At 34.8% G+C, this 26,492-nt stretch overlaps 4 protein-coding genes across 5 annotated transcripts; 2 read left to right on the top strand and 2 right to left on the bottom strand.

Moving 5' to 3' along the window:
* Nucleotides 1–7,112: 7,112 nt before the first annotated feature.
* LOC129953968 (nuclear pore complex protein DDB_G0274915) lies at nt 7,113–11,393 on the bottom strand. The gene is made up of 5 exons (XM_056067537.1): nt 11,156–11,393; nt 10,937–11,092; nt 10,668–10,873; nt 10,408–10,607; nt 7,113–10,299 (listed from the first exon to the last, which is right to left on the bottom strand). Exons 1-5 carry the CDS (start codon nt 11,245–11,247, stop codon nt 7,234–7,236), a joined length of 3,720 nt encoding a protein of 1,239 aa, XP_055923512.1. The 5' UTR covers nt 11,248–11,393; the 3' UTR covers nt 7,113–7,233.
* Nucleotides 11,394–12,926: 1,533 nt separating this feature from the next.
* LOC129938809 (methyl-CpG-binding domain protein 3) lies at nt 12,927–14,608 on the top strand. The gene is made up of 3 exons (XM_056046587.1): nt 12,927–13,228; nt 13,348–13,722; nt 13,964–14,608. The coding sequence occupies exons 1-3, from the start codon at nt 13,101–13,103 to the stop codon at nt 14,445–14,447; spliced, it is 987 nt and encodes a 328-aa protein (XP_055902562.1). The 5' UTR covers nt 12,927–13,100; the 3' UTR covers nt 14,448–14,608.
* Nucleotides 14,609–19,378: 4,770 nt separating this feature from the next.
* On the bottom strand, nt 19,379–20,248 carry LOC129939164 (40S ribosomal protein S25). The gene is made up of 3 exons (XM_056047066.1): nt 20,115–20,248; nt 19,595–19,871; nt 19,379–19,527 (listed from the first exon to the last, which is right to left on the bottom strand). Exons 1-3 carry the CDS (start codon nt 20,115–20,117, stop codon nt 19,454–19,456), a joined length of 354 nt encoding a protein of 117 aa, XP_055903041.1. The 5' UTR covers nt 20,118–20,248; the 3' UTR covers nt 19,379–19,453.
* A 2,350-nt stretch (nt 20,249–22,598) lies between these two features.
* LOC129940490 (zinc transporter 7) lies at nt 22,599–26,492 on the top strand. Of its 2 annotated transcripts, none has more exons than XM_056048844.1 (3): nt 22,599–22,880; nt 22,975–23,170; nt 25,208–26,492. In XM_056048844.1, the coding sequence occupies exons 2-3, from the start codon at nt 22,987–22,989 to the stop codon at nt 26,167–26,169; spliced, it is 1,146 nt and encodes a 381-aa protein (XP_055904819.1). In that variant the 5' UTR covers nt 22,599–22,880; nt 22,975–22,986; the 3' UTR covers nt 26,170–26,492. The 2 variants fall into 2 exon arrangements, with proteins under 2 accessions (XP_055904819.1, XP_055904820.1); XM_056048845.1 differs by having other exon boundaries at nt 22,599–22,820.

A 26,492-nucleotide genomic window follows, 5' to 3' on the forward strand; every position in this document is an offset into this window, starting at 1 on the left:
ATTGAAGCGAATTAAATTTTCTTTTAAGCAAATTGTGGCGTTAACCTGTGTTAACAGGTCAAGACCAATAATTCCGTCAAAAGTTGACAGGTTGGGTAAAATAAAAAAAGTGCTATTTCTCCCAAAAATATTTATAAAACATTTAAGTTCAATATTGTTAAAACCATGAATTGATTTTACTAAAAAAGGTGTGTCTACTGGCACTAAACCTTTTATCTCTTGTAATGGCCTGATGTAATTTTTCGAGGCACCTGTGTCAATCAAAAACTTAACTAACCTCCCTCCTACTGTTTTTTTAATAAACGGTAGTTGGGAGCTTCCCCTAAAAAATTAACGTAGTCAGAATCATGTACCTCAGCTTCCACTTCATCTACCTGCAAAGCAGCCGTGGCTTCATAGTCACCTTCATTATTCCGTGGAGGATTGTCCTGCAAATAATTTACTCTTTGGCGACGCTGTCCCGACTGTCTTTGAAAGCTACTTGGCCTTTTATTCCTTTGTTCTTGCCCTTGATCATAGGTATTATTACTGTTCTGTTGTTGATAGTTATTAAATTGACGTAAACGTGATGATGTCGGATCAACATCCATTTTTTCGCAACTGCTGGGGACTTTAGAACTGTTAAGTTCCGATTGTTTGTCATTTTCATAACTTTCCCTTTTGTTAAAATATGGATTTTTGCCCGTCTTATTAATTTGGCTGTTATAATTGAAGTTATTACTATTATTATTGTTTTGGTAACGGTTCGCTGATCGTTTGATCTCGGACCTTAGAGATTTTTCTTCAGAATTTTTCGCATAACTCGCCGCAAACAAATACCTTTCATTGTTTGCTTCAACTTCTTGAGCTAAAGCCAAAGCTGTAGGCATATCAGACGGACGGGCCGAAAACAGAACATCACTTAATGGTTTTTTTAACCCAGATATAAAAACTCTAAGGGCGTCTCTTCTGTATTTTTCATTAAATGCAATGGCTAATGCACTGTCATATGACATATTGGTTTTGTTTGTAAGAAGTGTAAGTTTTTTTTCAATCTCGTCATAATATTCCAGAACGGTAAGGTTTCCTTGCCGCAATGTACTGAGCTCTTGCTCAATTAAATAAATCGGACGTACATCAGCGTACGTAAAATCTAACCTAGCTATGATAGCTTTAAAATTTAAAACTGTATTGAATGAAGCCAAAACAGCATCGGCTGGGCCTCTTATTTTATTTCTTATTATTCCAACTGCCTGGTAATGTCTAGAACTACCATCGTATTTTTCGAAAACTTTGTAAGCAGAATGAACCGCTTGACGCCAAGAGACATAAGTGCCCTGTTTGCCCTCAAACTCCGGGAGAGATTTTACTATGTCGAGACACTCTTCACACCTATTACCTTCCACAATTTCAATTTCTTTAAAAATTTCAACTTCAGGTTTGTTTTGTGTCGATGTTAAATTTTTCACTGCATCACTTAACTTTCTTTCAAAATCCAATTTTTGAGCTTCAAGAGCACCACTGACTGCGGATTCTACTAATACTTTTAAATCTGTAGCATTCATTCTTGTTTCTATTTTTTTTCCTATTTGTAAGTAATTAAACTTTTCTAACAGTGTTTCAAAATTCTCAGGTTCACTCATTAACCGTTAAACCGTAAATAATATTTATGTGCAATTTAATTAATTTCAATATTATAAAAAAAAATGAATAGGAACACTCACAAAAAAAAAAAAATAACACTTGCAAGCTTTACAATTAAAAATATTCAAAGTAGGTATAGATAAATTCTTACATTTTTAAATAAAAGAAAATAATTCTTAATACTGATGAATGATGATTAGGTTTTTTTTCCAGAAAGTTCTTATAAGTTGGGCGCCAGTAATGATAACAAGTATTTGTAATCTTTAATATGTTCTGTCTTTATTGTGTTGAGTCTTCTTAAAAACTAAAACTTATAATCTACCTTAATTCTACTCTACCCTGTGAAATGTTTCTATCTTGCAGCGTGTGCAAGATATCACATTTCCGTACTTCCCGTCGTCGTATAGATTGTGGTTGACACCAGTGGGAGCTAATTCGTTGATAGAAATAGTTGTGTCAGCATAAATAGTTATTGTCGATGATAGTGACGGTGACGATGACTACGACGACGACGATGACGGCGACGACGACGATGACGACGACGACGGCGGCGGATACAACAACTTTGTTTGCGGCCGGCGACGACCTAGGCGATCGGGTTAACTTATATTGTGGAGTGACGAAACTAAAATAAATAGAATGGGCCAAGATGGTGCACGATATGTCCGAAGGCCAAAAGGAACAGCGTTCTACCTTAAATACGTTTTGCCAGTAATTAAGCATGGAGACTGCTCGCTTAACGTTTGGGGTTATTTCTCGTGGTGTGGAGTTGGCCCAATCCATCGAATGGATGAAACGCTGACAGCCGTTAAATACATTGACATTCTTAAGAAACGATGAGTGGATTGGGCCGATGAAAACATGCCAGTGATATGGAAGTTTCAGCAAGACAACGACCCCAAGCCCACTGCTGGAATTACGAAACAGTTCTTTAGGGACCAATTGATAACAGTTCTGGAATAGGGATCATCAAGTGCAGACCTAAATCCTATGGGCCGATGTTAAAAAAGCTGATACTCTCAAAAATAACTACAACAATGATGTTCTTTCGGAAGTATTAAAGATAATAATAAGCTGCTTGGAGGGCTATACCGTAGAGCAGTGCAGGCGCCTTATTTCATTAATTGAACGAAGATGTCGGGAAGTTTTGAAGCAAAAAGGTATTAAAGATGAATATAAGGTAAATGATATTATAAAGTTATACATTTCATAATAAAATATGATTTTTCTCTTTGTTTCTAATTAGTTGTCCACCAATAAATACTGTGTTTTTCGCAGAAACTGCCATATGAAATAAATGTTATGTTTTGGAAACATTGTTTTAAGTTTAAAAAATATTTTAAAAAAAATGTTTGCACAAAAAAAAATGCAGATACTGCTTTTAAAGTGAATTTAATTTGTGTTTCTAATTATTTGTCCACAGCTGTAGATTTTTTAAGTGGAACAAATCTACGTACAACTTCATTAATAATGGATAAAAATTGACTTTTGAAATATATGAATCCCAAGGAAAACAAGAAAGATATTTGTTCATTGCATCAAAGTTCGCTTTTTTAAAGTTTGGTACTAAAATATTTTTGTTATTATGATTTTTCATATAGTTAGAAAAACGTATGGTTCCTTCAAGCGCAATATGATGGATTAAGTTTTGAATAATTGGGATATCAGACTTTTGAACATAAAAATATTTAATTGCTTATCAACAAAGATAATATCAAGAATTCTATTTAATTCGTTGGAATAAGAGTTAATTTGACTGAAAAAATCAATCAAATTCATTTCAATATCACAAGTTACATCAAATGGAATTAAATATTTATATTCAGAGTCCAATATCCTCTTTATATTGCCTTGATTAAAACCTCCAATGCAAATTATATGTTGTGAACTACCCAGATTTTCTAAAAAAAATATGTAACAATTAAAAAAATATATATTATAACATTCGAGAGAGCTTATACATAGTTGGAATATAATTATTTATAATAAACAACTCAGAATTATCGTTCAAAGATAAACAAACCATTAACTGGTCAATATCATAGTTAGATGTTAAAGTCATAGTATTAGATTTAAGTTCAATTTCCCGACAAGAAAGGGATAATCGAACTGCGATCAAAACACCTCAACCTCTATCTTAACCTGTCAATAATTTAGACGTATCTTTTCTGAAAACTATATAATTAGAGTTGAATAATTCAGATGTTAATTGGGCTTCAGTTAACCAAGTTTCGGTAAGTAATATTATATCATAAAGACAGGATGAAAAAACAATATACATATAAATAATCTAACTACGTTCTTATCCCTCCTACGTTTTGATAATATAATAATAAATTACTTGGATACACATGATGTATAGTTGAGAGAGCAGCATTGTTGGTGTTATCGAAGTTCGGTATAGCAGCATTATTGATTTTTGTTATGGCAATTTCTCAGTTTGTCGCGCTTCGTCGTTTTTTTAGTGATTTACGAATATTTTTACCTTAACATACATGGGCCAAATGGAAGAGTCACTCATCAATTGATTGTACGAACTTGCAGGAACACTCAGCCTTAAATTGACATGGCAATTCCTTTTTTAATTAACTTAAGCATTTAAACAATCTAGCAGGAATCATAGTCTCAGACGAGATGTGATTTATGAGTTGATCTAGTTCAGTATGCACTTTAAACTTAGAGATATGCAGCCACACAGTAGGTGTCATCGCATTTAACAAATTATGAGTCATAAAATATATGTATTTGCAAATTTAAACAACATTTATCAGATAATGAAACAAAAAGATGTCACCACCCATATTTGTTGCCCCGCCAAGTTTAACGATCTAGTAACATCAACAAGCACTAAACAAATTAATTTCCAAGACCTCATCGCATAGAAACCTTATAGGCTTTGCCCAGCAAAGCGTCTAAGAAGACACAATTAGATCGGAAACCCGAAACAAAAAGCTGATCTCATTGCTGATCATCTATCGAATATTTTTAAACCATTCGCAGCTTATACGACTACAGATCCCTTACTGTTTGTTGATAGGAACGACAAGAATTTCCTTTTGTCATAATCCAACAAGAAGGAACCATGTGTTATCATAAGTTATCTCAAAAGAAATCACCAGGGTAGTACGGACTTATCACTACTCAATTTTTGAAAGAAGTGCCCTCGAACGCATATGCCATAAACTAAGTTATGTACCACATCATTTGAAAATTGTAGAAGTCATTGGTTTACAAGGTAAGGCACCAAATACAATACAAATAAGCGCACACTCAAAGGAATATATTACTCTTATTATGTAGATACAGTGTGAGCACTAGGAAAGGGAGAGAAAGGTTGAAAGGAGATGTCGGTGCACATTGGTTTTGAATTCCTGAATATTGCAATAGCTGGGAAAGACAGAGTGTGGCAAGGCATTCCACATTCGCATAGTACGGCTAAAGAACGAATCTCTGTACTTGACAGTACGACCGAAGATGGGCTCGAGGTTATATTGATGAGCATTCCTAGAAGCACGAGTATTACGGTTGAACTGTTTAAGGGGAGGAATGCAGCTGGCTATTTCTCTAGATCATAAACCATTATAATAACGGTAAAACAGGGTGAGACAAGAAACATTTCGACGATGTTCAAGTGACGTAAATGATCTTATGATGGTAATATCACCAATCAATCTAAAGGCTCTACGTTCAATACTATCCAAGAGGCTTAAGTAAGTTGCAGGAGCACCAGCCCAGATATGGGTGTTATACTCAAGCTTTGGACGTATATAAGTCTTGTAAATAACAGCCAGATCAGAGGGGACACAAAATTTCTTGCATCGCCTTAGAAAACCCAAACATCTTGCGGCATTTTTGGTGACATCGCATATGTGATCGTTCCACAAAAGGTGGTTGGTGATACACATACCAAGAATATCGAGATGTTCAGTTTCCTCGATGCAAGTACCATTTATGGATAATGGCAGGGGGGTATATTTCGCTTTAACGATACAAGACAGCACTGAGTTTTCGAAGCATTAAATTCCACGTGGTTTCTTATTCCCCATTGTACAATGCTGTTTAGGTCGGAATTTAATGAGCTTATCATATTTTGTCGTTGCAGTTCAACATCCGAAGAAGAGGGGTGTGAATCTGAAAACGAATATGAAAAGCTAAGAGTAATATCGTCAGCGAAACAATGTATTGGATTAGATGTTGCAGACAGGAGATCATTAATAAAAATGAGAAAGAGTGTTACACCAACATCGCTTATACTAATCATGGCAAACGTTTTCGAAAAATTGCTACAGGAAAAGCTGAACAAAATGATAGCAGAAACAGGAATTTCGAAGAAGAAAAACAAGTTCTTAGATGTTCCCCAAGAACACATCATAATGAAAAGAAGGTTATGTAAACTAGTAAGCCCAGAAGGAGTACGAAAGAACTCTGATACAGTCCCTGGCCATATTATTAGACGCACTTTAGATTTTATGCAAAATTGTAATTTCCAGCTAATTCAATCAGGTTTTCGAATATTGTAATGCATTTAAATTATTTTTTATGCAGAATAAAAACTACTTCCTAGAAATAAAGCAACAGATTTAAAGAATTTTTTTTTAAATTAATATTTTCAGTTTTTTGTTGTTGTTATTTTTGTATTTTTTTTTTTAAATATTTTGTTGAACTTCCTTTTGCTTTAATAAGAGCCTCAATTCTTCACGGCACACTGTCAATGCAGGATTTGACTGTTTCCTGCATTCGTGCGTGGTGATTCCACAAGTGAATTACTCTTTCAATAATTGACCGCATCTTTAGCTACTTCCCTCTTCATCAGCTCCCACACATTTTCAATTAGGTTCATATCAGGGCTGTGTCCCGGCCAGTCCAACAGACGGATGTTTTCTTCCCTCAAATAAGTTTTTATGGACCAGACTGTGTGGCATGGAGCTCTATCTTGCATAAAAATGTAACTATACATCCATTTTTGAAAATAAAAAATCTAATAGTTATAAAAATTCTGCGTCTAATAATATGGCCAGTGACTGTATCGAGAACAAACCAAATATGGATCTGTACCTTCAAATTTAAATGATTACACCGCGTATCGCACAATCAGCGACTACAAAGTCTTACAAACTCAAAATGGAGACTGTCTTAAATGTACGAGACAATGCTGGAAGATAAAAAAAAAAACCAAAACTTCTTGAGCTGATGGTCTAAAAGCGATAAACTATAAACTTCCCCTTAAGTGAATTTTAAATTAAGAAAGAGAAATCATTGTCAATCTTTCAAAGATAGGTCCTGATGGTGGACCGGTGGTTTAGTGCGGTAAGAGTCACAAACTTCCTACAAATGTTATGAATTAAACTTCAACAAGTCTGCATAACATTTTTAACTTGAAAAACTTTAAATCCAAAGATAAACCTGAGGAAATTAATAAAATCCTAAGGCTTTCAAAGTTTCGGTTAAAGAACTATCTGTATTCAAAAAAATTACAGTTAACAAATTAGTATGTTTTGAATCAGTATTTTATTTTATATTGAAACAACCACAACATATGTACTACAAAAATACACCTTAAAGAGCTTTAATCCAAAAAATTACAACCTAAAAGAACAGAGTCTCTTAAGTCTATGTCTTGTGTAGGCGACGTGTTGCTTTTTTGAAGGGTCGGGCTTCTGGTTGTGTAAAATAGTTACCATTTGGAGCTTGCGCTGCATTATTCGTTGGTGCTGTACTTCCTCCAAAATTAAAAGCTGGAGCTGGATTCATTGTTTGACTTCCAGCTGTAAATGTATTATTACTTCCGCCAGCATTTGATCCAAACGAAAACATTTTGTTTTCTGTGGTGCCGGCGCCGCCACCATTGATACTGCTGCTGGTTGCACTGTTACCAAAAACGTTTGTTGATGACGGAGCCGGTTTGATAATTGTGTTGCCATCTCCAAAGACAAATGTTTTGCTCATATCCACAGTAGGTTTTGAAGCGTTACTACCAATTGACGAAGTGCTGCCAAAAACAAAGCCTCCTGCTGGCTTCATAGCTTCTTGTTTTGTGTTATTGGAACTCGCACCAAAAGTGAAAGCTGAGGATTGCGCCACTGGTGGAACAGCCGACGATGGGGCTCCAAAAATTGAATTCGATACGGTTGAAGGCCCTACACTACCTGTTATATTTGATGTTTGAGCAGGTGCAAAGGGATTTGGTGTACTTTGCCCCTGATTTGTAGTTGCATTAGATGTTGAACTGAAAGTAAAGGCCGAACTTTGAGGTGTGGATGGTGTAGAATTTGCTGCACCAAAAATATTTGCAGCTCCACCAAAAACTGCAGGTTTATCTGTGCTTGGATTGGGGGCAGATGAACCAAAATTGAAGGCTGGCTTTGTGTCAGCTACAGCAGGTGCAACGCTTCCAAAGATATTTTTGCTAGGCTCCGCAACTTTACCAAAATTGATGGATGATGATGATGGATTATTGAAAGAAAATCCTCCAACAGAACTAGCACCTGTAGGAGCTGTGGTACTAGGTTTTTCAGTCGACGAGAACGCAAACACTCCATTCTGCGCAGGTGCACTGGGACCAGAAGAGCCAAAAGTAAATGCATTTGATGGTTTCGCATTGAGATTGGGTGTGTTGCCAAAAACATTTTGTGGACTACTATTAGCGGCTGCAGGAGGCACCGTGGAACCAAATGTGAGTGCTGTATTAGGAGCAGTTGCAGCAGGTATATTGCTTCCAAATGTCGATGCTGTATTAGGAGCAGCTCCAGCTGCAGGGGATGACGAAGCTCCTGCACCAAAAGTAAAAGTACTAATTTTGTTGGTCGGGTTAGGCGGAGTTTTGTTAGCAGAAAACGAGAACGTCGTGTTTGAATTTGTGGACGTTGTGCTTGCTGTAGCGGTGTTTCCAAATATGGGATTCTCAGCACCAGTCATAGAAGAATTGCTAAACGAAAAGCCTCCGGTTGAATTTGTTGAAGTGGTTGAATGAGGTAAATTTGATACGCCTCCTGCTCCTCCGAATACAGGAATACTATTAATTGGGTTAATATTTGCGGGAGTCGAATTAGTTGGTGTGCTCCATGTGTTCTTTTGTGAGTCAAAGTTTGTTGTTAATGCACTGGTGGGTGCTGCAGAAGCTGTTTGTGTTGTCAATGTATTTGTTATTGTCTTTGCTTCTGCCAGTGAACCAAAAGAGAAAGTCGGTAATGTTGTCCCTGAAGGTTGTCCAATTGCTGATGAAGATGATTCGTTTGATTTTGTCAAAATTCCAAACGTATTAGTAGCTGCTGGTTCTTTTGTAGCAGAAACAACTGCTGGTATTGTAGTTGTGGTTGGTGCCCCAAAATTAAAAGTAGGGGTAGTAGACACAGAAGGTTGTGTTGTTGCTGGACCGAATCCAAATGATTTTATACCCATGATAGAATTCTTGCCCGATAAAGCCACGGGTGATGATGTTGTTGTTAAGGTTGAACCATTAGCTTGCGATGTAGTTGATGACTCCGGCAATATCAGCGCTGAAGTTGTAGTTGCTTCAGACGTCTTGGGTGCACTTAGACCAAAGCTGAATCCACCAATAACAGGAGTTGAAGCTGAAGTGCTAGTAATTGTAGATATTGAAGAAGAAGTTGTAATCGTTGGTACAGTGACTTGTGCTGCAGCTATTGAAGAGGTAGATTGCACCGCAATAGGGTTTATTTTGAATCCACTGGACGCTGTTGAGGTGGTTGAGGTAACGGCTATTGAAGTCAAATTTGAGCTGCTGGTAACTTCAGATTTTTTATTTGCAGAATCTTCAACACTTGATTTACTTGTTACACTTGGTTGTGACGTAACCACTAATGTTGGTGTTGTTGTAAATAAAGAAGTAGAACTCGAAATATTCGAAGTTGAAATGACTTGTGTAGTAACAGACGATACAATTACACTGTTTTCTTCTTGTTTTGGCTGTTCAGCGTCTACTTCGTCTCCTTCGTCTAATTCACCCTTGAGTCCACTTAACATCAAGGCCAGTTTTGATTTTTTAGTCTTTTCCATAAGCAATAAACCGCCAGATGATAAAGAGCTACTCTTTTTTGGTTTTACAAATTGTATTCCACATAAGTCTCCATCCTCTTTAGACTCAGCGTTATCATTGCCAAGTATTGTCGGTACTTCATCATAGTTTTTATTAAAAAGTGTGAGCTTCGGCTTCGTGCTACTCAATGCAGGTTCTGAAGCTCTTCTCATAACGATTCCATTCCTGGTGTCGCAGTCGCCATCTAATTCGCTAGCACTTTGATATGGTGCACTAGATATTGAATTCATTTGTGTAGATTTTGAAGAGGGAGCTAAGTTCTGTATTTCGGAATTCGCAACGCATCTGAGTTTTTCATTCCTTGAAATTTCATAGTCTCCAGAAACAGTGTTTGCACTCAACGAACCCGAATCAAAAGAAGTACGTTTCTGAGATTGGATTTCGAGCATTTTTCTTTTATTTACACTCGCCATGCTCGAGCTGAGGGAACTCATTATGTCATTGTTGTAATTACACATACGCTTTTTTATAACTTGTTGCTCAGGTGATATTTGTGAATTCGATGACGAGTTCGTAATTTCACGCTGCCGTTTGGTTTGTGTGCGATGGATGGTATTCAAAGTTGAGTCCTGTTCGGTTTCTTTGCATTGTTTTTTGGTGAGTTCAGTTCCATCCATTTCCTAAAATAAAAGAAAATGCGACTTATTTCAATATAAATATCCTAGAATAAATGCAACCGATTCTAAAATTTAATAAAATCAATAATTTCACATTTATTTTATACATACATCGCTATTTATTCTTTTTCTTGAGATTTCTTTCAGAACTTCAAGGACACTTCTCGTCGGAGCCATTTCATTTTCTGTGGGTGGTGGATGAAGTATAGGACGATTTTCTCGCGAAATTTCTTCATCACTTTTCTGCAATCCTACAATGGAACCTGATCGCAGTATACTTGAAAGTGTATTTCCATGGAAAACCGATTTCTCTGTTTGAAAAAAGATGTGTTTGAAAATGAATCGTACGTTTTAGATAGATCATATCCTACCTGGAGCTGCTATTCTGGTCATAGAAAGGTTCTTTGTCTTTTTTGCTTTGTATTGTTGTTCGTTTTTTTTTAAATGCACAACTGGAAACTGTCCTGGTTTGTTATATAAATTAGTCATAGACAGAGATCGATTTAGTCGAGCACTATTATCATGATACTTTACAATCCTTGACGCTAATCCATTGCTATGTATGTCAACATACGTTCTGTTTGTAAAAAGAGTAATTTTTTAAATGTAAAGATAAGATTGCAACATTGCATACACAAACCTTGGATCGATTCGTGATGATGGAGACATTGAAACTTTTGTTGGTATGTTAGTTAAATTTTTGGACATGGAACTACTTTGTTCATTGACTGAAAGTGAATTATTTCGGCTCCTTGAGCTGATTGTTCCTTCTCCCCAGTTGAATTTTGAACGTGAGCTTAAAAAACAAAATAATGAAACTGTGCTATGGAACAAAATAATACATTTTCTTTTAAATTACCTGACACCGTTTAAGCATGTAGATTCTGCTATTGGACTGGATAAATTTGTTGTACTCAAACTAAAACGTCCTCTTATTGAAGAGCTATCCATTTTGATTTTATAAATACAAATATAAGGTTAACGTTTAAAACTGGAGTATTTTTGAGTATTTTTTTAAAAAATTTAAGAAATATTTAAGTCAATAGTCCAAAATTTCCAAATTTGCCTCGATCAAAACTGAACTGACACATGGCTATGGAAATGACAAGCGATGTTTAAAAAGCCAAACCTAACTGTCATTGAAAATTCCCTAGGGAAATTGTTTATGACGAAAGGGTTTTGTTTAAGGGGTTTCACCTACTATTCAACTGAGAGTGGCTTGTCCATCTAATTTACTGATTTGTCGTTTGAAAATAAGTTTCGCATTTGTTTAAAAAAAAAATATTTAAAAAATGCAAAACACGCAAAAATGGTTGATATTGACATTTTTTCCATGTTTTTGTTCAGTGTCAGTGCCATACCTCAAAATCAAATGGGGTGGCGCAACAGTCCGTTGTGAACCAGGGCCTAGTGACTTACAACTCTCAACCATTCCTGTGTGCGAGTACTGTTGTCAGGAATGGAGGGACCTACAATTTTCGACTGAATCCGAACGGCTAGTTTTGAGAAAGCACTTTTTCATGACAAGAATTACTCTTGAAGGATTTGTCAATTCCTCGCAAGAGGCTGCAAAAATTATTTTTTTTAAATTAAGGTGGCACAGGCAGGGATTGAACCCAGACCCCTTGCACCCAAACTCGCACCCACCCAAATCCTACAGTGATCCCAAGCAGGGGGGTTGCATACCTAGCAGTTAGTAAGCCATGCTATCAATTAATAAAAACTTGTTTTAGGCTCAAAAAATGAAATAAAAAAAAAACAGGGTTAAGTCCGAAAAAGAAAATATTTTGTGTATGACTTAAAGGTGTTTCCTCGCCTTAATATTTAAAACATGTCCTATTTAGACCCCTACCAAACTGCAAAAAAAATCTGAAGGAAATTCGTGCAGCGGTAATGGAAAGTCGCCCTTTCAATATTTGCCTCCAATTTTCATGAAAATTTGATAGTTCAAAGGAAAGTGTTATTTCAGCACTAACATGTTTGTATAAAATCTTCGAATATAACCAAAATGGTAGTATACAAAATTAAAACTAAAAAGTGAACTATTAAATATAGCTTTTCCATCTTTCCAATCCAATAACATATGTCTCTTTCCAAACCAAAAACAACATTTGTCCAGCTTGTCCCTAAAAAGGACTATTCTTCATTACTATCGTCCACTTCACTTCATTGCACTTACGCCATCCCTTGTTTGCAAGGCCATGGAAACGCGGATTCATTAAAACTTCCGAAAACTCGCCTTTACTTACATCAGCGCTTCTCGAATCCCAAAAACAACTTTCAGATTCAATGAAAATAATGAAATATATATATACGTTAGTACATAATGATATTGTTCCAAAGAAGAAATGAAATTTACACACAAAAGGATGCAATTTATAGAAATTATAAATCAGAAATACAGTCATTTTGATAAATGTAGATTATAATAAAGATGAACATGCTCATCTGCGTAGAGTTACTATTTCACAGTCACACATTATTTTGACATTTAGCTCGGTCAACAGCAACGGTCATCGCATTCTGCAATCAGTCTGTACATTTTTCCCTTTATATTTTGCGAACACAAATTTGGATACATGTAAGCCTAGCTTAATAGATGTTCTGCATAAAATTGGTCTGAATGAGTTCATTTAAATAAAAAGAAAAAAAGACGCTGGTTTTTCTTCAAACTCAATAAACGAAAACGACAAATCAAACTATCATAAAAACAAACCAGACCAGACAGAAAAATTAGACCAACAAAAATTAGCTTTCACCTATTTAGCTGACGAATTTACTATCAATTATTTAAACATTGGTAAATGAATCCCAACATAACTATTGAAAGAAAGCGCATTGAATGCAATTCACTCCCAAAAGGATGGCAACGAGAAGAAGTTCTTCGCAAATCTGGCATTTCAGCTGGAAAAGTTGATGTTTATTATTACAGGTACTTTGAAAATCGAACAATTTACTCGCCCTCCCCTAAATACAAATTATTAGATGTACATTTAGCATCCATTTTATAAACCTCTAAATTACCAATGTATATCTATAAATATAATTTAGTCCCAGTGGTAAGAAATTTGATAGTAAACCCCAACTAGCCCGACAACTAGGTGATACTATTGATATATCGGCATTTGACTTCCAATCTGGCAAGACAATACAAAGTCTGCCACCGCCATCCATATCCTTAAATCGTTGTAGCGGCTCATCGTCGAGCTCATTGAAACGCAAGTATAAATGTCAATTTGGGGCTGGAGTTGGAGCTGGAACCGGAGCAGCACCAGCGACTCCATCACCGACAATACCACCAATTACATCGGCAGGTGGATTTGTTGGATCGACATCCTCTAGTTTCTCCCATAACATCTCAGCCACCAGTAGTAGCGGTAGTTCCTCACTTCCACCATCGACTCTAAGACAACATCTTGAGTTCAGGTACCACACCGCATGTAGTTCTTTCTGTTCACCTTATTTGTTTGCCCAATTCATCCTACTAACCAAAATTCGTCTTCATTTTATTGTTTTTCTATACTGTTTGTTTTTATGTCCAAAATTACAAAATGATTGGTTAGAAAATCGTGCTGAATCAAAATTTTAAAATTGGATTTGATGTTTTTTTTTTTATTTGCTCCATTTACTTGATTGAACTATAGTTTTCTTCTACAATTTATTGCAGCCGTGCTATTCGCACAGATGTATCTCTTGTACCTCCTATAAGACAGACAGCGTCAATTTTTAAGCAACCCGTCACTGTTGTTCGAAATCATGAAAACAGTAAAGTGAAGCATGATCTTAAGAATGGCAACCAAGAAAAACCAAAGCAGCTGTTCTGGGAAAAGCGTCTAGAAGGTCTACGAGCATGCAATATTACGGGGGAGGAATTTGATAATATTGAGCTGCCGCGAGGTATAAGGTCGGTGGGACCGAACGTAGACGAGCAAACCGTTTTGCAGTCCGTAGCCACAGCACTACATGTGCATAACCAACCTGTAACTGGGCAAACATCTACAAAGACAGAACTGACAAAGAACTCTGGAGCATTTTTGAACCCCGATCAGCCGTTAATGCAATCTATTGTTATATCTGAAGATGATATCCGTCGTCAAGAAGACCGGGTCAGTGTAGCCAGACGAAAGCTTCAAGAAGCTTTAAAGACTTAATAATGCGGATGGGACGTATTGAAAATGCTTTTTTTTAATATAAATTTATTGAAGTACATAAAAACCAAGGCTATTACTTTCTTAAAAAGTTAGCTTGCATGTAAAAGAGTAGAATTATAAAATGTATAATTTGTATTAAAATAAGAAACATCCAAATCAAAGACTAATATTTTTTTGAATATTCAATTATTTTAAGACGGCTTTATGCAATATCTCTTAACCTTTTTTATTTCTAATCAAGAAGTTCCTTTTAAATGATTACAATGTTTGCTAATACCTATAAACGAAAGAAGTCCTTACTGGTGATATAGGTAATATAAAATTATAATAAACGTTCAAAACAACTCTAATGTGGAAAATGTTTTAAATTTGAACAATCGTGGATACAAAAAGGAGAAATGGTGTTCAAAAGTCTTATGCGCAGGTGAAACGAAATTTGCAAGTACATAAACATCGACCCAAGGCTGCAAAGATGAAAGTGCAAATATCGTAGTCGAACCGCTGTCAATGCTGAGGATATAGAAGGAACATTTCTGTAGACTGTATAACGCGAACCAAACTAAATTCCGCTGTCCGGTAGCTTGATCCATTCAATATAGACGACGCAAGCCAATGTCGAGCTCTTCAAAGCAAACTTATCTGTAAAGTATGGTCGAAAGAAGGCATGCCCAATGAATGACGACGCAAGCCAATGTCGAGCTCTTCAAAGCAAACTTATCTGTAAAGTATGGTCGAAAGAAGGCATGCCCAATGAATGAGAGCTCAGTATTGTTTGTCCGATATTGAAAAAGGAGACCCTCTTCACTGAACCAACTATAAAGGCAGATACTAGAAAAAACCCAAGAACGTCAAATCGACACCCAACATCTCTTCATCGATTTCAAGACGGCATATGCCAGCATTTACAGGGACAAGCTGTATAGAGCCATAACTACTGCTCCATAAAGGTTGTAAACAACTTAACAGAACCTTGTGATGTCAAGAGAGGCTTTAAACAAGAAAAGAATAGTACGGAGCTCCCATGTCAACACTGGAGGCATCAATTTTTCTCTGACGTTAATGAACTCTGTTTACATACAGATCGGGCTAAGTCATAACTTTTTGTTTACTGCAGACCTTCCTTGGAAGTGCGTTCACAAATGCATCAGAAATGAAATGTGATTTTACTAACGCAGATTTTCTGCGTTTATGAATACACCCTACTCTTGCTAACCGCTGTTTCTTTGGACTAAGAAAGCAATTAAGTAGTAAAACCCCCCTATACGGTGCAGAAGCATACGAAAAAATCGGATGAAAGCACCTTGGGTCGTTTCGACGAGAAAAGTTCTTTCCGTGGTCTACGGCCGCCTATGCATCTAAGGTTATTGATACAATGAACAAAAATAAATGAAAGTGATTTCAAATATTTAATTACTTTTTTTTAAATGGTTTAAAGTTTTTAAAGATTTAATTTTACTAGCAAGATTATTATATAATTGGAGTTCTTTAAACATCATTGTGTTCTGTTTTCTTATCAAGTCTAAAGTTTTGAGCGCGTCTAAGATTATAAGGTTGAGAATCGCAGATATATTTTAAATTATTACATAAGTACTTTGAAAGCATATTGATTTTCATTTTAAATACAAACAATAAAACATTCAATTTAATTAGCTGAGTTATACTAAGGCAGTTAAGTTTCTGTAACATAGTTCTTATATGGATAAGACGGGCATATTTTAAGATTATTCTCATAGCTTTATTTTGCAGTTTTTGGAAGCGAGACAAATGTCCTTGAGAAGATTAAAATAAAATGGTAGAACAATATTGAAAATGAGGTTCAACCATCGCGTTATAAATTTTAATTGCAGTATTAATTGACATATTTTTCCTAATCCTGCCGAGAAAGTATATTTTTTTCGACAGTTTCTTGCAATCATACTCCGTATTAGCTTTAAGGTTTATTTTATTCTCAATTACTACTCCTAAGTACTTAAATTCATCAACACAATCTATATTTTCTCCATTAATTTGTATTACATTCAGTTCCGCACAACCATTGACACACATCCACTTTGTTTTCTTCACATTCAGTTTTAACTTATTAATAATCAGCCATTGAGTTTTGGATCGCAAGTCATTATTAATTTTCTCCGTACATTCATGCATATCTTTCCCAGAAATAAAGAGAAAGGCGTCATCAGCAAACATACATAATTTACAATATTTAACTGCAAGTTTATATCATTTATATATTATAATAGGAACAAGAACACCCCCAATACCGAGCCCTAAGGTACACCCATTTTCACTTTATTCGCATCAGACACATTATTGTTCACTGATTTACTCTGTGTTCGAGCATTTAAATATGAGTCAAACCTTTTTAACTCATTATTTTTGATTGCATATTTTGAGAGCTTTTCAAGAAGTATTTTACGATCAACAATCTCGAAGCGGCCCTCATGAAATTCAAAAAGACCCTAATGACAGTATTTTTGTTATCCATCTCATTTTTCCAATTTTCCACCACCCAATTAATCGCAGTTTTACACGAATATCCTTTTCGAAAACCCGATTGTTGATCCATTAGGACATTATTATCTTCCATATAACTCCTAAATTGTTTTTCTAAAATGTTTTCCAAGATCTTTTCATAAATATGAATCATATTAACTGGTCTGAATTCCTCACTTAAAATTATTTTTTGTCCTTTTGGATAGGTATTACCAACGTTTCCTTCCACTTGCTTGGAAAACAATCGGTTAATATAGATTTATTGAGAATTGCTTTTAATATAGGGCTAAGTATTTAAAAACCGTATAAAAACATTTGCGCACTCATAAATTAATATTTTAATTTAATTCATTAATATCTCTGTTTTTAATAGTTTTAAATTTAAAAACAGTGTTAGTCACATTAATTGTATCAGAATAGGTACGTTGTTTTTGGGATTTCCGCGATAATATTTTCAACACTTGCTATAAAATATTTATTAAATTCATTGGCTATTTCTTTACTGTCATATAACATATTTTCCTTAAATGCTACATTTTTTATTTCACAATGGTTCTTATTTAAAACTAGATTTTTTATGTTGTTCCATAATTTTTGTGAATTTTTCGATGTGTCATTCTTTTTTCGAATGAAGTTATCTTTAGCTAATCGAAGTTCCTTTTTATAAATGTTTCTTGCTAAAATATATTCATCCCATACCGAATTTTGGTTTCCAAACGTGAATAGTTCATATTTTAATTATTTTTTTAATTTTGCTAATTTTCTATTAAACCACTAACATTTCCCATTATGAACGTTTTTAACGAAGGTGGAGAAGAGGGACCAATCCGGCCCAGAAAGTCTTTGAATTCACACCCACGGTACAGATGAAGACCGCGAATCAAAAAACCGCTAGAAAAATCTAGCTAGTCAAAATATGGTAATATAAATATAAATGTTGAGTACTTTGTTAACTTAGTACGCAAACATATAAATCTACACTTCTACATCTACACTAATATTATAAAGAGAAAAAATTTGTATGTAACGAATAAACTGAAAAAGTACTGGACCGATTTTAATAATTCTTTTTCCTTTAGAAAGCTACATTATCACTGAGTAACATAGGCTTTATTTAGTACTAGATTACTATAGAAATTCCTATTAAAACTAACCGAAGGTTTACAAAAATTAGTCATAAAATGTCTTTAATCGCATACCTACGCTGCGAAGATATTGTAGAATACTAGCGGCCCATCCCAACTTCGAACGGGTAGACATATGTAAATAGGTACAAATCCAATATCCTCCACACTGCTTCAGATGTACTTATGTACCAGCCGTTTGTCCCAGGGACAAATGTTCCATAGTTGAATTCGTTTTGTTGCTACCTACAAATAGCACAGCCAACGTAGTGTATAGGGAGGCTTTAAGATAAGCATACGATTTTTTTCTAATTTAGTGATTCATGGTCCTTTCAATTGACATGTTTGTAACTTAAATATTTGTAACTATTTATGTCTACCCCTTGCAATAGTGGCATTAAAAAAATGTACTTAAGACACGCATCAATTGTAGCCTACAAACTCATTCAAAAACAAATCATTTGCTTTTTGAGTTTTTAAAAAATAATTAACAATATCCCACCCTTTCGGTTACCTTTAACTTTTTTAAAAAGGCATATTTTAAAGACCCAAATATTATAAGGCGCGATTCGAATACAGGACAACTTAATCTTTTAAAGTATTGTTTTGTTTGTGGGAGATTTTTAAAATAGAAGTAGGTTCCTTACAACTGAAAAAATGTCAGCAGTTTATTTCAGAATTGCGATGACCGATGAGAGTAGAACAATTATAACTATTCTATATAATGACGATAAAGGAAACATCCGTCTTCGTTGAATATTTTAAGATTCAGATGTTTTACTTTAGTTTACTAAAAGATACGGCGGTGACAGCACCGTTTCTCGCCTTCTTATCACTGGTGTATATGATTCGACATATTTTAACCGTCCTATTCAAAAACAAGTCAATTAGCACTGTAACATTAAAAAGTCCCATTTCTAAAAGCTATGAAGGTGTTGAGGTCACTACTCTGCTGTTTACTGATGAAAGCTAGCAAATGAGTGACTGAGTATCGTCTTACATAATTCTTTAAAAATATTTTAATTTCGGTATAAAATTGATATACTTTTAATCTGCAAAGTCTAAAATATACATATTGACATCACCCACATTTGAGAATTTATAACTGCTTTTATGAAACTTAAGGTGCTTCAAGCCATAAAAATCCCACAATTGAGAGGGGCAATTCATACAAATGCCGGCACAACTGAGTGGTGAGCGCTTACTTTGCATTGAAACCCTTCATACAGTACCAAACGCTTTAGTTTCACCCTTATGCTCAGTAGCCATTCGTGGTTAAATAAACCAATACTTTTTTAAATCAAAAAACGCACATCAGTTAAAAAATAAGTTTTGACGAGTTTATTATCCCTTAAAATACAAATTTGACTTTGTACATGATTTCAGGGTTTACGCATCATCACCCTTGGTAGCCCTGGTGTAGATAACTTGCGAATGATGTTGGACAACTTGGCGGATTAGACCTAGAACAGAGAAAAGAAAACAGATTAAAATCATAAACGTAATGAAAAGAATTGTTTCTTATCCTACCCTTGTCTCTTAATTCAACTAAAGCCCTCTTGGCCAATGAACCACGGATCTTCAAACGTTCAGAAACAACCGATGGTGTGATCAGTTTGTATTGTGGCACCTCTTTGTACAATTTCTCGTAAGTGGCTTCGTCGAAGAGGATCTGGTTGTTCAACTTGTCCCTCACTTTACCCTTGGACCACTTCTTCTTCTTGGCCTTGCCACCGCCTCCACCTTCCTTCTTCTTTTGTGTCTTTTGTGGCTGTTTAGCCGAAGACTTCGAATCCTTTTTAGGAGGCTAATGAGATTTGAAAAAAAAAACATATTTCCATTAATGTTTTTCTAAGCACCCGCATGACATGTGCATTGCACATCACTTTATTTTATTTTTCATTTTTTACAAGAAACTCGACAAAATCGATAGCAAATTTAATTTTAAAAGATGTTAAATTATCTGATTTTTCTATTAAACTAATTTGTATTGAAGTTATTATTTTAAAATTGAATTATTTGAAGATAATTTTCACTTAGCACGACTTACCATCTCGAAAACTTTGATGCAAAAAGATGGAGGCCGGAAGTTTTCGGGACTACCAACACTCAGATATGAATTCAAGGTGAATTTGGGAAGCGTACCGAAAATAAAAATAGACCGAATTATAATATGGGTACCACCACATGGTTGTAGTACTATTAAGTGTTGTACTCACTAAGATTTCTTCTTTCTTTATATTGTACAAGAGAAAAACTAAATCAACTAAATCTTTCTCTACAAGAATTATAAAATAAGAAAAATGTATTTTAAGAGTTTGGTGCTTGAAATAATAATCTCAAGAAAGTGATTAATGACTTAATTTTCAAAAGTAAAACAAAATATACATATATATCTTAAAATTTTCACAAACATTTTTTAATAAAATAAGCCGTTCGGATTTGGCATATAAACTGTAGGTACCTTCCATCCCCGACAACAGTTGAGAGTTGTAAGTCCCTCGGCCCTGGTTCTTCATGGACTTTTGCGCCATCTAATTTATTTATTTATTTTATATACATAAAACATTTTCATTATTGATGTGTTGCACTTCTTTTGAGGATTATGGGCGCTTTTCTATCTGGCAGTGAATTATGTAAATATTTGTATTCTTAAAAATCAATTTACAAATTCTAAAAGTTTTTTCACGGGTACTACATCTTGCGAGGAATTGACAAATCCTCCAAGTGTTATTCTTGTCATGAAATGTGATTCTCATAATATAAGATGTTCGTATTCAGCTTAAACTGTAGGCCCCCTTTAGTTTACAAATTTTGTTTGGATCTTGTAGGACAATGTAAAATTTAATTTGAGGTAAGATAAACAAAGGACGTGAATTTGGAAGGTATACTTAAGATATAAGGCTCGCATGTTAAGTTGCTATTATAAGCTGCGTACTGCCGCAAATGATCTATATAGGTTATCGTGTGAAAATAAAACGCTGTAGGTTCAATAGCTACTGGTCTGTATGAACTGTCAGTCCCACTTATTTTGAGCACTAATGTGAATTGTATCTATTGATTGAGTTCTGAGTAGCTTTAGGTTAGGCGCGCACATGCAACTTTTAGTTTTGAAACTGATTGGTTTCTAAACTCAGCACTATATGAGAGTCTCCGCACAGAAACCATTCTGTCGGCCACTCGAGAAACTTTTTAGTTTGTGTTTTGATATAAACTAGACGATCAACTCGATCCAATACCTTAGTTTGTGTCTCAAGGAATTATATGTACATGCGTGGACATTCAACTAAATCGTGGAATTATTTTCTGTAAAAACAAGAGAGAGAACAATTTAGTCAAGGTAAATAAAAGTTTCCTGTGTATTGGTTTATTTCGTTATTACTTTCGGAGCTACTTATGTGCGCGATGTTTGGCAACTAACGATCCAGGCACTACGAATCTTCTCGGACAGCCAAGCCACTCTTAATTCTCTCGCGTCTGTCTCCACAAACTCTCAAATAGTCCACGATTGCCGATCATCTCTGAATGAGATGTTAGGCAAAAAGATAACATAGGAACACCACAAGCTACATGAAAATATCTTCTCAAACAATATGCTCTATAAACAACAAATGCTAGATGGTCACAGAGTACCACCTGCGTAGCAATCAAGCAAATATGGCCAAGCATAGACTTAAAACGGTCAAAAGGTTTGATATCCCTGAGCAGAAAAAGTATAAACTCTACAATTGAAGTAATAACAGGAAACTGCCTCATAGGAAGATATGATCTGAGGCTAGGGGTCTACACAAATGACTTCTGTAGAAGCTGCATGGACGAGGAGGAAGAGGAAACAGTCCAACACCTTCTATGTACATGTCCATCACTCTCCATTGAAGGAATAACTTTCTCGGTAATACCTTCTTCGATAATACCAGTGAACTGGCAAAAATGGTTAACCTCATTAGTGGTATCACAATGGACCCTTGAGGTCCAGGTGAGTCAATGACATCTGGACTGCCACTCCAATCGAACTATTTGGTTTCGAAATAGTTGCATGTGCGCGGCTAGCCTATCTGTGATGGCAATTTTTATCAAATTTCAAAGACCCAACAGTCAACATCGGTTGTCAGCAACTTAATATTTGAAAACAATTCCGGATTTCCACTTGTTTATCATGGCCTTATTTTTTCGATTGTGTCAAGTTTTTACTTTCTTCAAAATGGTGCAAATGTTAAAATTGAAATTTAATGAACCGTGTTGAAATGTAGTTACAAAACTTATTATTTGATGTATGAACATTTTGTTGGTGTACTGAAACTGAAATTAGTTGACATTTGAGTATTCATTCATTTCTGTCACGTGCAAGCATGAACTTTCCCAGGAAATTATCCCAAAAACGTGATTAAAGTTTCGCAGTAGGTGTAAGGCCTTATTTGCCAGCAGCTATTCACACTAAACGCACTCACTTCATTTTTCTTAAGCGATTTTCAAGCACTTTTTTATATGAGTGTATTAAGTGTGCACCTTCCTATATGTGAAATGTCAAACTCGTAAGGTTTGGTGGTGTTAGTTTGGTGTTGTCAACAATACGTCAGAAAACTCCCCAATATATTCGGAAAAAATTATTCTTCATTTTTAAAGCATACTAAATAAATATAACAAAATGCAATGAAATAATTTAAATTTTATGTATTAAATTAAGAAGACATCCTCAAGTAAACTAAACTTTCTCTCACCACATCTACCGCTGCTGAACTGAAACAAGTTTTTCTAGGTTAATAAACTTTTTTATTTCTACAAAATCCTGCAAGAATTTAGTGATAACAAACACCACGTATGCTATTCAACTTATTTGTTTTTCTGTTTCCTTAAAACATGATTGACCTTTAAAAAGATGTTTTATAATTTATCTTTATTTATTTATATAGAAACTCGATAAGATGTATTTACCACTTTCAAAAAAGGACAGCCGGAGTTTTACGTATAGAATCAAAGAGAAACTAAACAGTTGGAAGCGGCTTATATTTTCGGATCGCAATTCTAGAAACTTGTTCCTTTTCCTGTTGCTTAATCTAAGTTTTGCTTTCGTTGAATTATTCTATGGAATATTAACAAACAGTTTGGGTAAGTTCGGGCAGCAGCAGCTGTTAACACATTAATATTTGTATAAGAATTTTTGTAGGTTGCTTTCTTTTGTTAGCATTACTTTATTCTTTAAAGAAGAATCTTAAATTTCTTACAAAAAAAAATAGTAAGAACTTAACATAAGTTCTATTGTTGTATAAACTTATACAATGAGAACAAACAAATTATTTTAGACGTGTTGGTACCGGATATGTAAGAACTTATAAAATATCATTATTTTGGATAACTTAAGTCAAATGATCGGAAACGAACGCCCTTTTCAAAAATAGACCAAAGCAAAAAAAAAATGTTTCCTTCAATTTTTTGACAAAATTCTAGTCTTTAGAAAAATAGAAAAAACATATAAGAGATCTATTTCATTCCACCAAGATCAAACAAGTAATTCGATGGCTTATTAGTTGCGGCGTTTTGATGTTGGTGTCATTCTATACTGAAATAATACTTTAATCTTATGTGCCATATACATACCTTATGCCTGTGCATTTCTGTTTCATACACCATAATCTCTCCTTCAACCTTCTTTTGATTCTTCATTTTAATCGTAAGTTAAATGCTTTCACCAAATTTCATAATTTCATAGACATTTCTTATTTGTTCCGTTAATGTGGCATATACATTATACATATACTAATTAAAAATGTTCTTCGAGTATTTAATTTTTTTTTGAAAATTATAATTCCTCTGCCCGAAAATGCCACTTTCTGAATACTAGCAATAATGGAAAAAGCTTTTAAATGAAATGGATAGAGCAATTACCTATTTAAGGTGAACGTATAGTCTGAGACGGACCTGTGCCTCAAACAAATAGCGTCTGCAGCCAGCCCGGTCAATAGCTAGCTATTTCCAGTTTCGCACACCAAGTTGATTGAGGTGGTCTTTCATCTGCGCGCGCCACCCGATTCGCGTCCTACGCAGTGTCTCAAAATTGGATTCAAAGACCTTCGTTGTTGAAGCGTTGATGTCCATTCATGACATGACCCTGCCATCTAAGTCTTCGGATTTGAATCCTTCTGGCTAAGCCTACGTTTAGCTAAACTTCAATCTGAAATATTATTTTCCGAATCCAAAATGGGCATAGATTTGAAGAAATTATTTCTAAATTTTAATTGATAACATACACATAAGCATTCGTGAAACTTCTGTTAATTACAAATTCATATTTAGGAGTGAAATCTTTTTAACTTACATTAATTTTAAGAAATAACCTTTAACTGGATAAAATACTAGAAAGAATTCGTGACATTTATCGATAATCAAGTCATGATTTAATTTGAAAAATCGCGATTTTTATCGCTAACCCGAGGTATTCAGTTAGTTGCAAAGCAACACGTTCACCTACTCTCTGCCATGTTCATATTCGAAATCAGGAATTCAAGAGCTTTTGAATGCGACCAATTTCAAGTGGTTTCTAAAAAGTCCAAAAACGTCAAAATATAATCATTTTTAGCGACATCAGCCTGGAAAATTCGGCCACCTAGACTTCTGTCATGTACATATTTGCAATCAGAGAGTGGAGGACTTCTGGTTTAAGATTAATTAAAATTTTGATGCCAAGGTTTAAAGACAATTTTAGAATGGCTAGATTTGTTTTGTGTTTTATTATCTGCGTTATGTCATATCTCGTTGTTTATAACACGAATCTAGTGGATCTTATAAGGCTATCGAGTTCCAAAATAGAGTTCAGTTCAGTTCAGAAGTATTGTATGCTTCTTTGCTTCTTATGCATAATTTTAAATAGATATTCGAAGAGAGTAACATTGCTTTTGATTGATTTCAGTAAATTTTTGTGAAATAAAATAAATCACGTAACGATATTTAAACGTGGTATAAACAATAACAATAAAAATTTGTATGACATCAAGATGTTGTAAGGTTTATAATCTCTTTTAAGTTCAATAAAATGGTTACTTTAATTGTTTGTTAAATTAGAATCAAAGATGCGAAATAGTCAATTAGATATTGTATTTTATTTTCTTACCAACATTAATTCAAATATCATATATTCTTACATTTCAGGTCTCATTTCGGATTCATTTCATATGTTCTTCGATTGCACAGGTCTACTAGCTGGTCTAGCTGCATCTGTCATAACCAAGTGGAAAGCTAACGATAAATTCTCTTATGGCTACGTGAGAGCAGAAGTACTAGCTGGGTTTGTGAATAGCCTTTTTCTTCTGTTTATTGCGTTCTTCATTTTATCAGAAGGTGTGGAGCGTCTGATTGAGCCACCAGAAGTGAAACACGAGCGCCTATTTGTTGTTTCTGTACTTGGTCTTTTGGTAAATCTAGTAGGCATATATGCATTCCAACATGGCCACTCACACGGCGGTGGTGGGCATGGTCATTCGCATGGCGGTGGAGGTCATGGACATTCACACAGTTCTCCCAGTAATCACTTAGACCATGGCGAAATGCTTAGTATAACAGTTGAAGACCCTCAAAGTCACGGCCATGGTCATAGTCATAATCATGGCGGTCACGGACATAGCCACAACGGCAGTAGTGGCATTGCAGTAAGCGAAATTGGCGGAAACAATTCTCAAATTATGCGAGGAGTTTTCCTGCACATATTAGCCGATACTTTGGGATCAGTTGGAGTTATTATTTCTGCAGTTCTAATGCAAATGTTTGGATGGATGATTGCAGATCCTATTTGTTCGATATTCATTGCTCTTTTGATTGCAATGAGTGTTTTGAGTCTTATTAAAGAATCGATTATGATTCTCATGCAACGACAACCCCAAGAACTTGATGGAGTCTTACGCCAATGCTATCAAAAAGTAGAAGCACTTGGTGGAGTTCAATCAGTGCAGGAGCCACACTTCTGGACATTATGCTCGAATGTATTTGTTGGTGCGATAAAGCTAGAGGTTAAGAAAGACTGTGTTCCAAAATATGTATTGACGCATGCGCGAATGATATTCGAGTCTGTTGGAGTGAAGCAAATTTACATTCAATTAGATTATGTAGATGTGTGATGATAGTGAAGTTAGGATTACAATATAATTAATTAATGATTGTTTATAATATTAAAAAAAAAAAAACAAAAATACAAATCGAAAAACAGCAAACGAATTTCTGTTGCAATATTTTTATACTATTTTTTTTTTTGTATGTACAAATGCCTACAGTTTCTTTTAAACAAACGAAATATTTGATAAAATTGGTTCAAGATTATTTTTATTAATTTATTAATCATTCCAGTAAAATTTAGACGGAAATATTTGTAAAATAAAACAAAATAAATTTTACCGAAATTCTGCGCAATCCGAATAAAAAACAATTTCTTTGTTATAAGCTA

The sequence above is a fragment of the Eupeodes corollae genome, chromosome 1, assembly GCF_945859685.1.
Source record: "Eupeodes corollae chromosome 1, idEupCoro1.1, whole genome shotgun sequence".
In the NCBI taxonomy this organism is placed as follows: Eukaryota; Metazoa; Arthropoda; class Insecta; order Diptera; family Syrphidae; genus Eupeodes; species Eupeodes corollae.

Coding starts and splice junctions, on each gene's coding strand:
- LOC129953968 (XM_056067537.1), bottom strand. CDS start 11,247: ATGGATAGCTCTTCAATAAGAGGACGTTTTAGTTTGAGTACAACAAAT. Junction 10,608..10,667: donor GACCAGAATAGCAGCTCCAG/GTAGGATATGAT, acceptor TTTTTCAAACAG/AGAAATCGGTTTTCCATGGA. Junction 10,300..10,407: donor GAAAAAGAATAAATAGCGAT/GTATGTATAAAA, acceptor CTTTTATTTTAG/GAAATGGATGGAACTGAACT.
- LOC129938809 (XM_056046587.1), top strand. CDS start 13,101: ATGAATCCCAACATAACTATTGAAAGAAAGCGCATTGAATGCAATTCA. Junction 13,229..13,347: donor GTTGATGTTTATTATTACAG/GTACTTTGAAAA, acceptor AATATAATTTAG/TCCCAGTGGTAAGAAATTTG. Junction 13,723..13,963: donor AGACAACATCTTGAGTTCAG/GTACCACACCGC, acceptor AATTTATTGCAG/CCGTGCTATTCGCACAGATG.
- LOC129939164 (XM_056047066.1), bottom strand. Junction 19,528..19,594: donor AGTTGAATTAAGAGACAAGG/GTAGGATAAGAA, acceptor TCTCTGTTCTAG/GTCTAATCCGCCAAGTTGTC.
- LOC129940490 (XM_056048844.1), top strand. CDS start 22,987: ATGTATTTACCACTTTCAAAAAAGGACAGCCGGAGTTTTACGTATAGA. Junction 23,171..25,207: donor AATATTAACAAACAGTTTGG/GTAAGTTCGGGC, acceptor CTTACATTTCAG/GTCTCATTTCGGATTCATTT.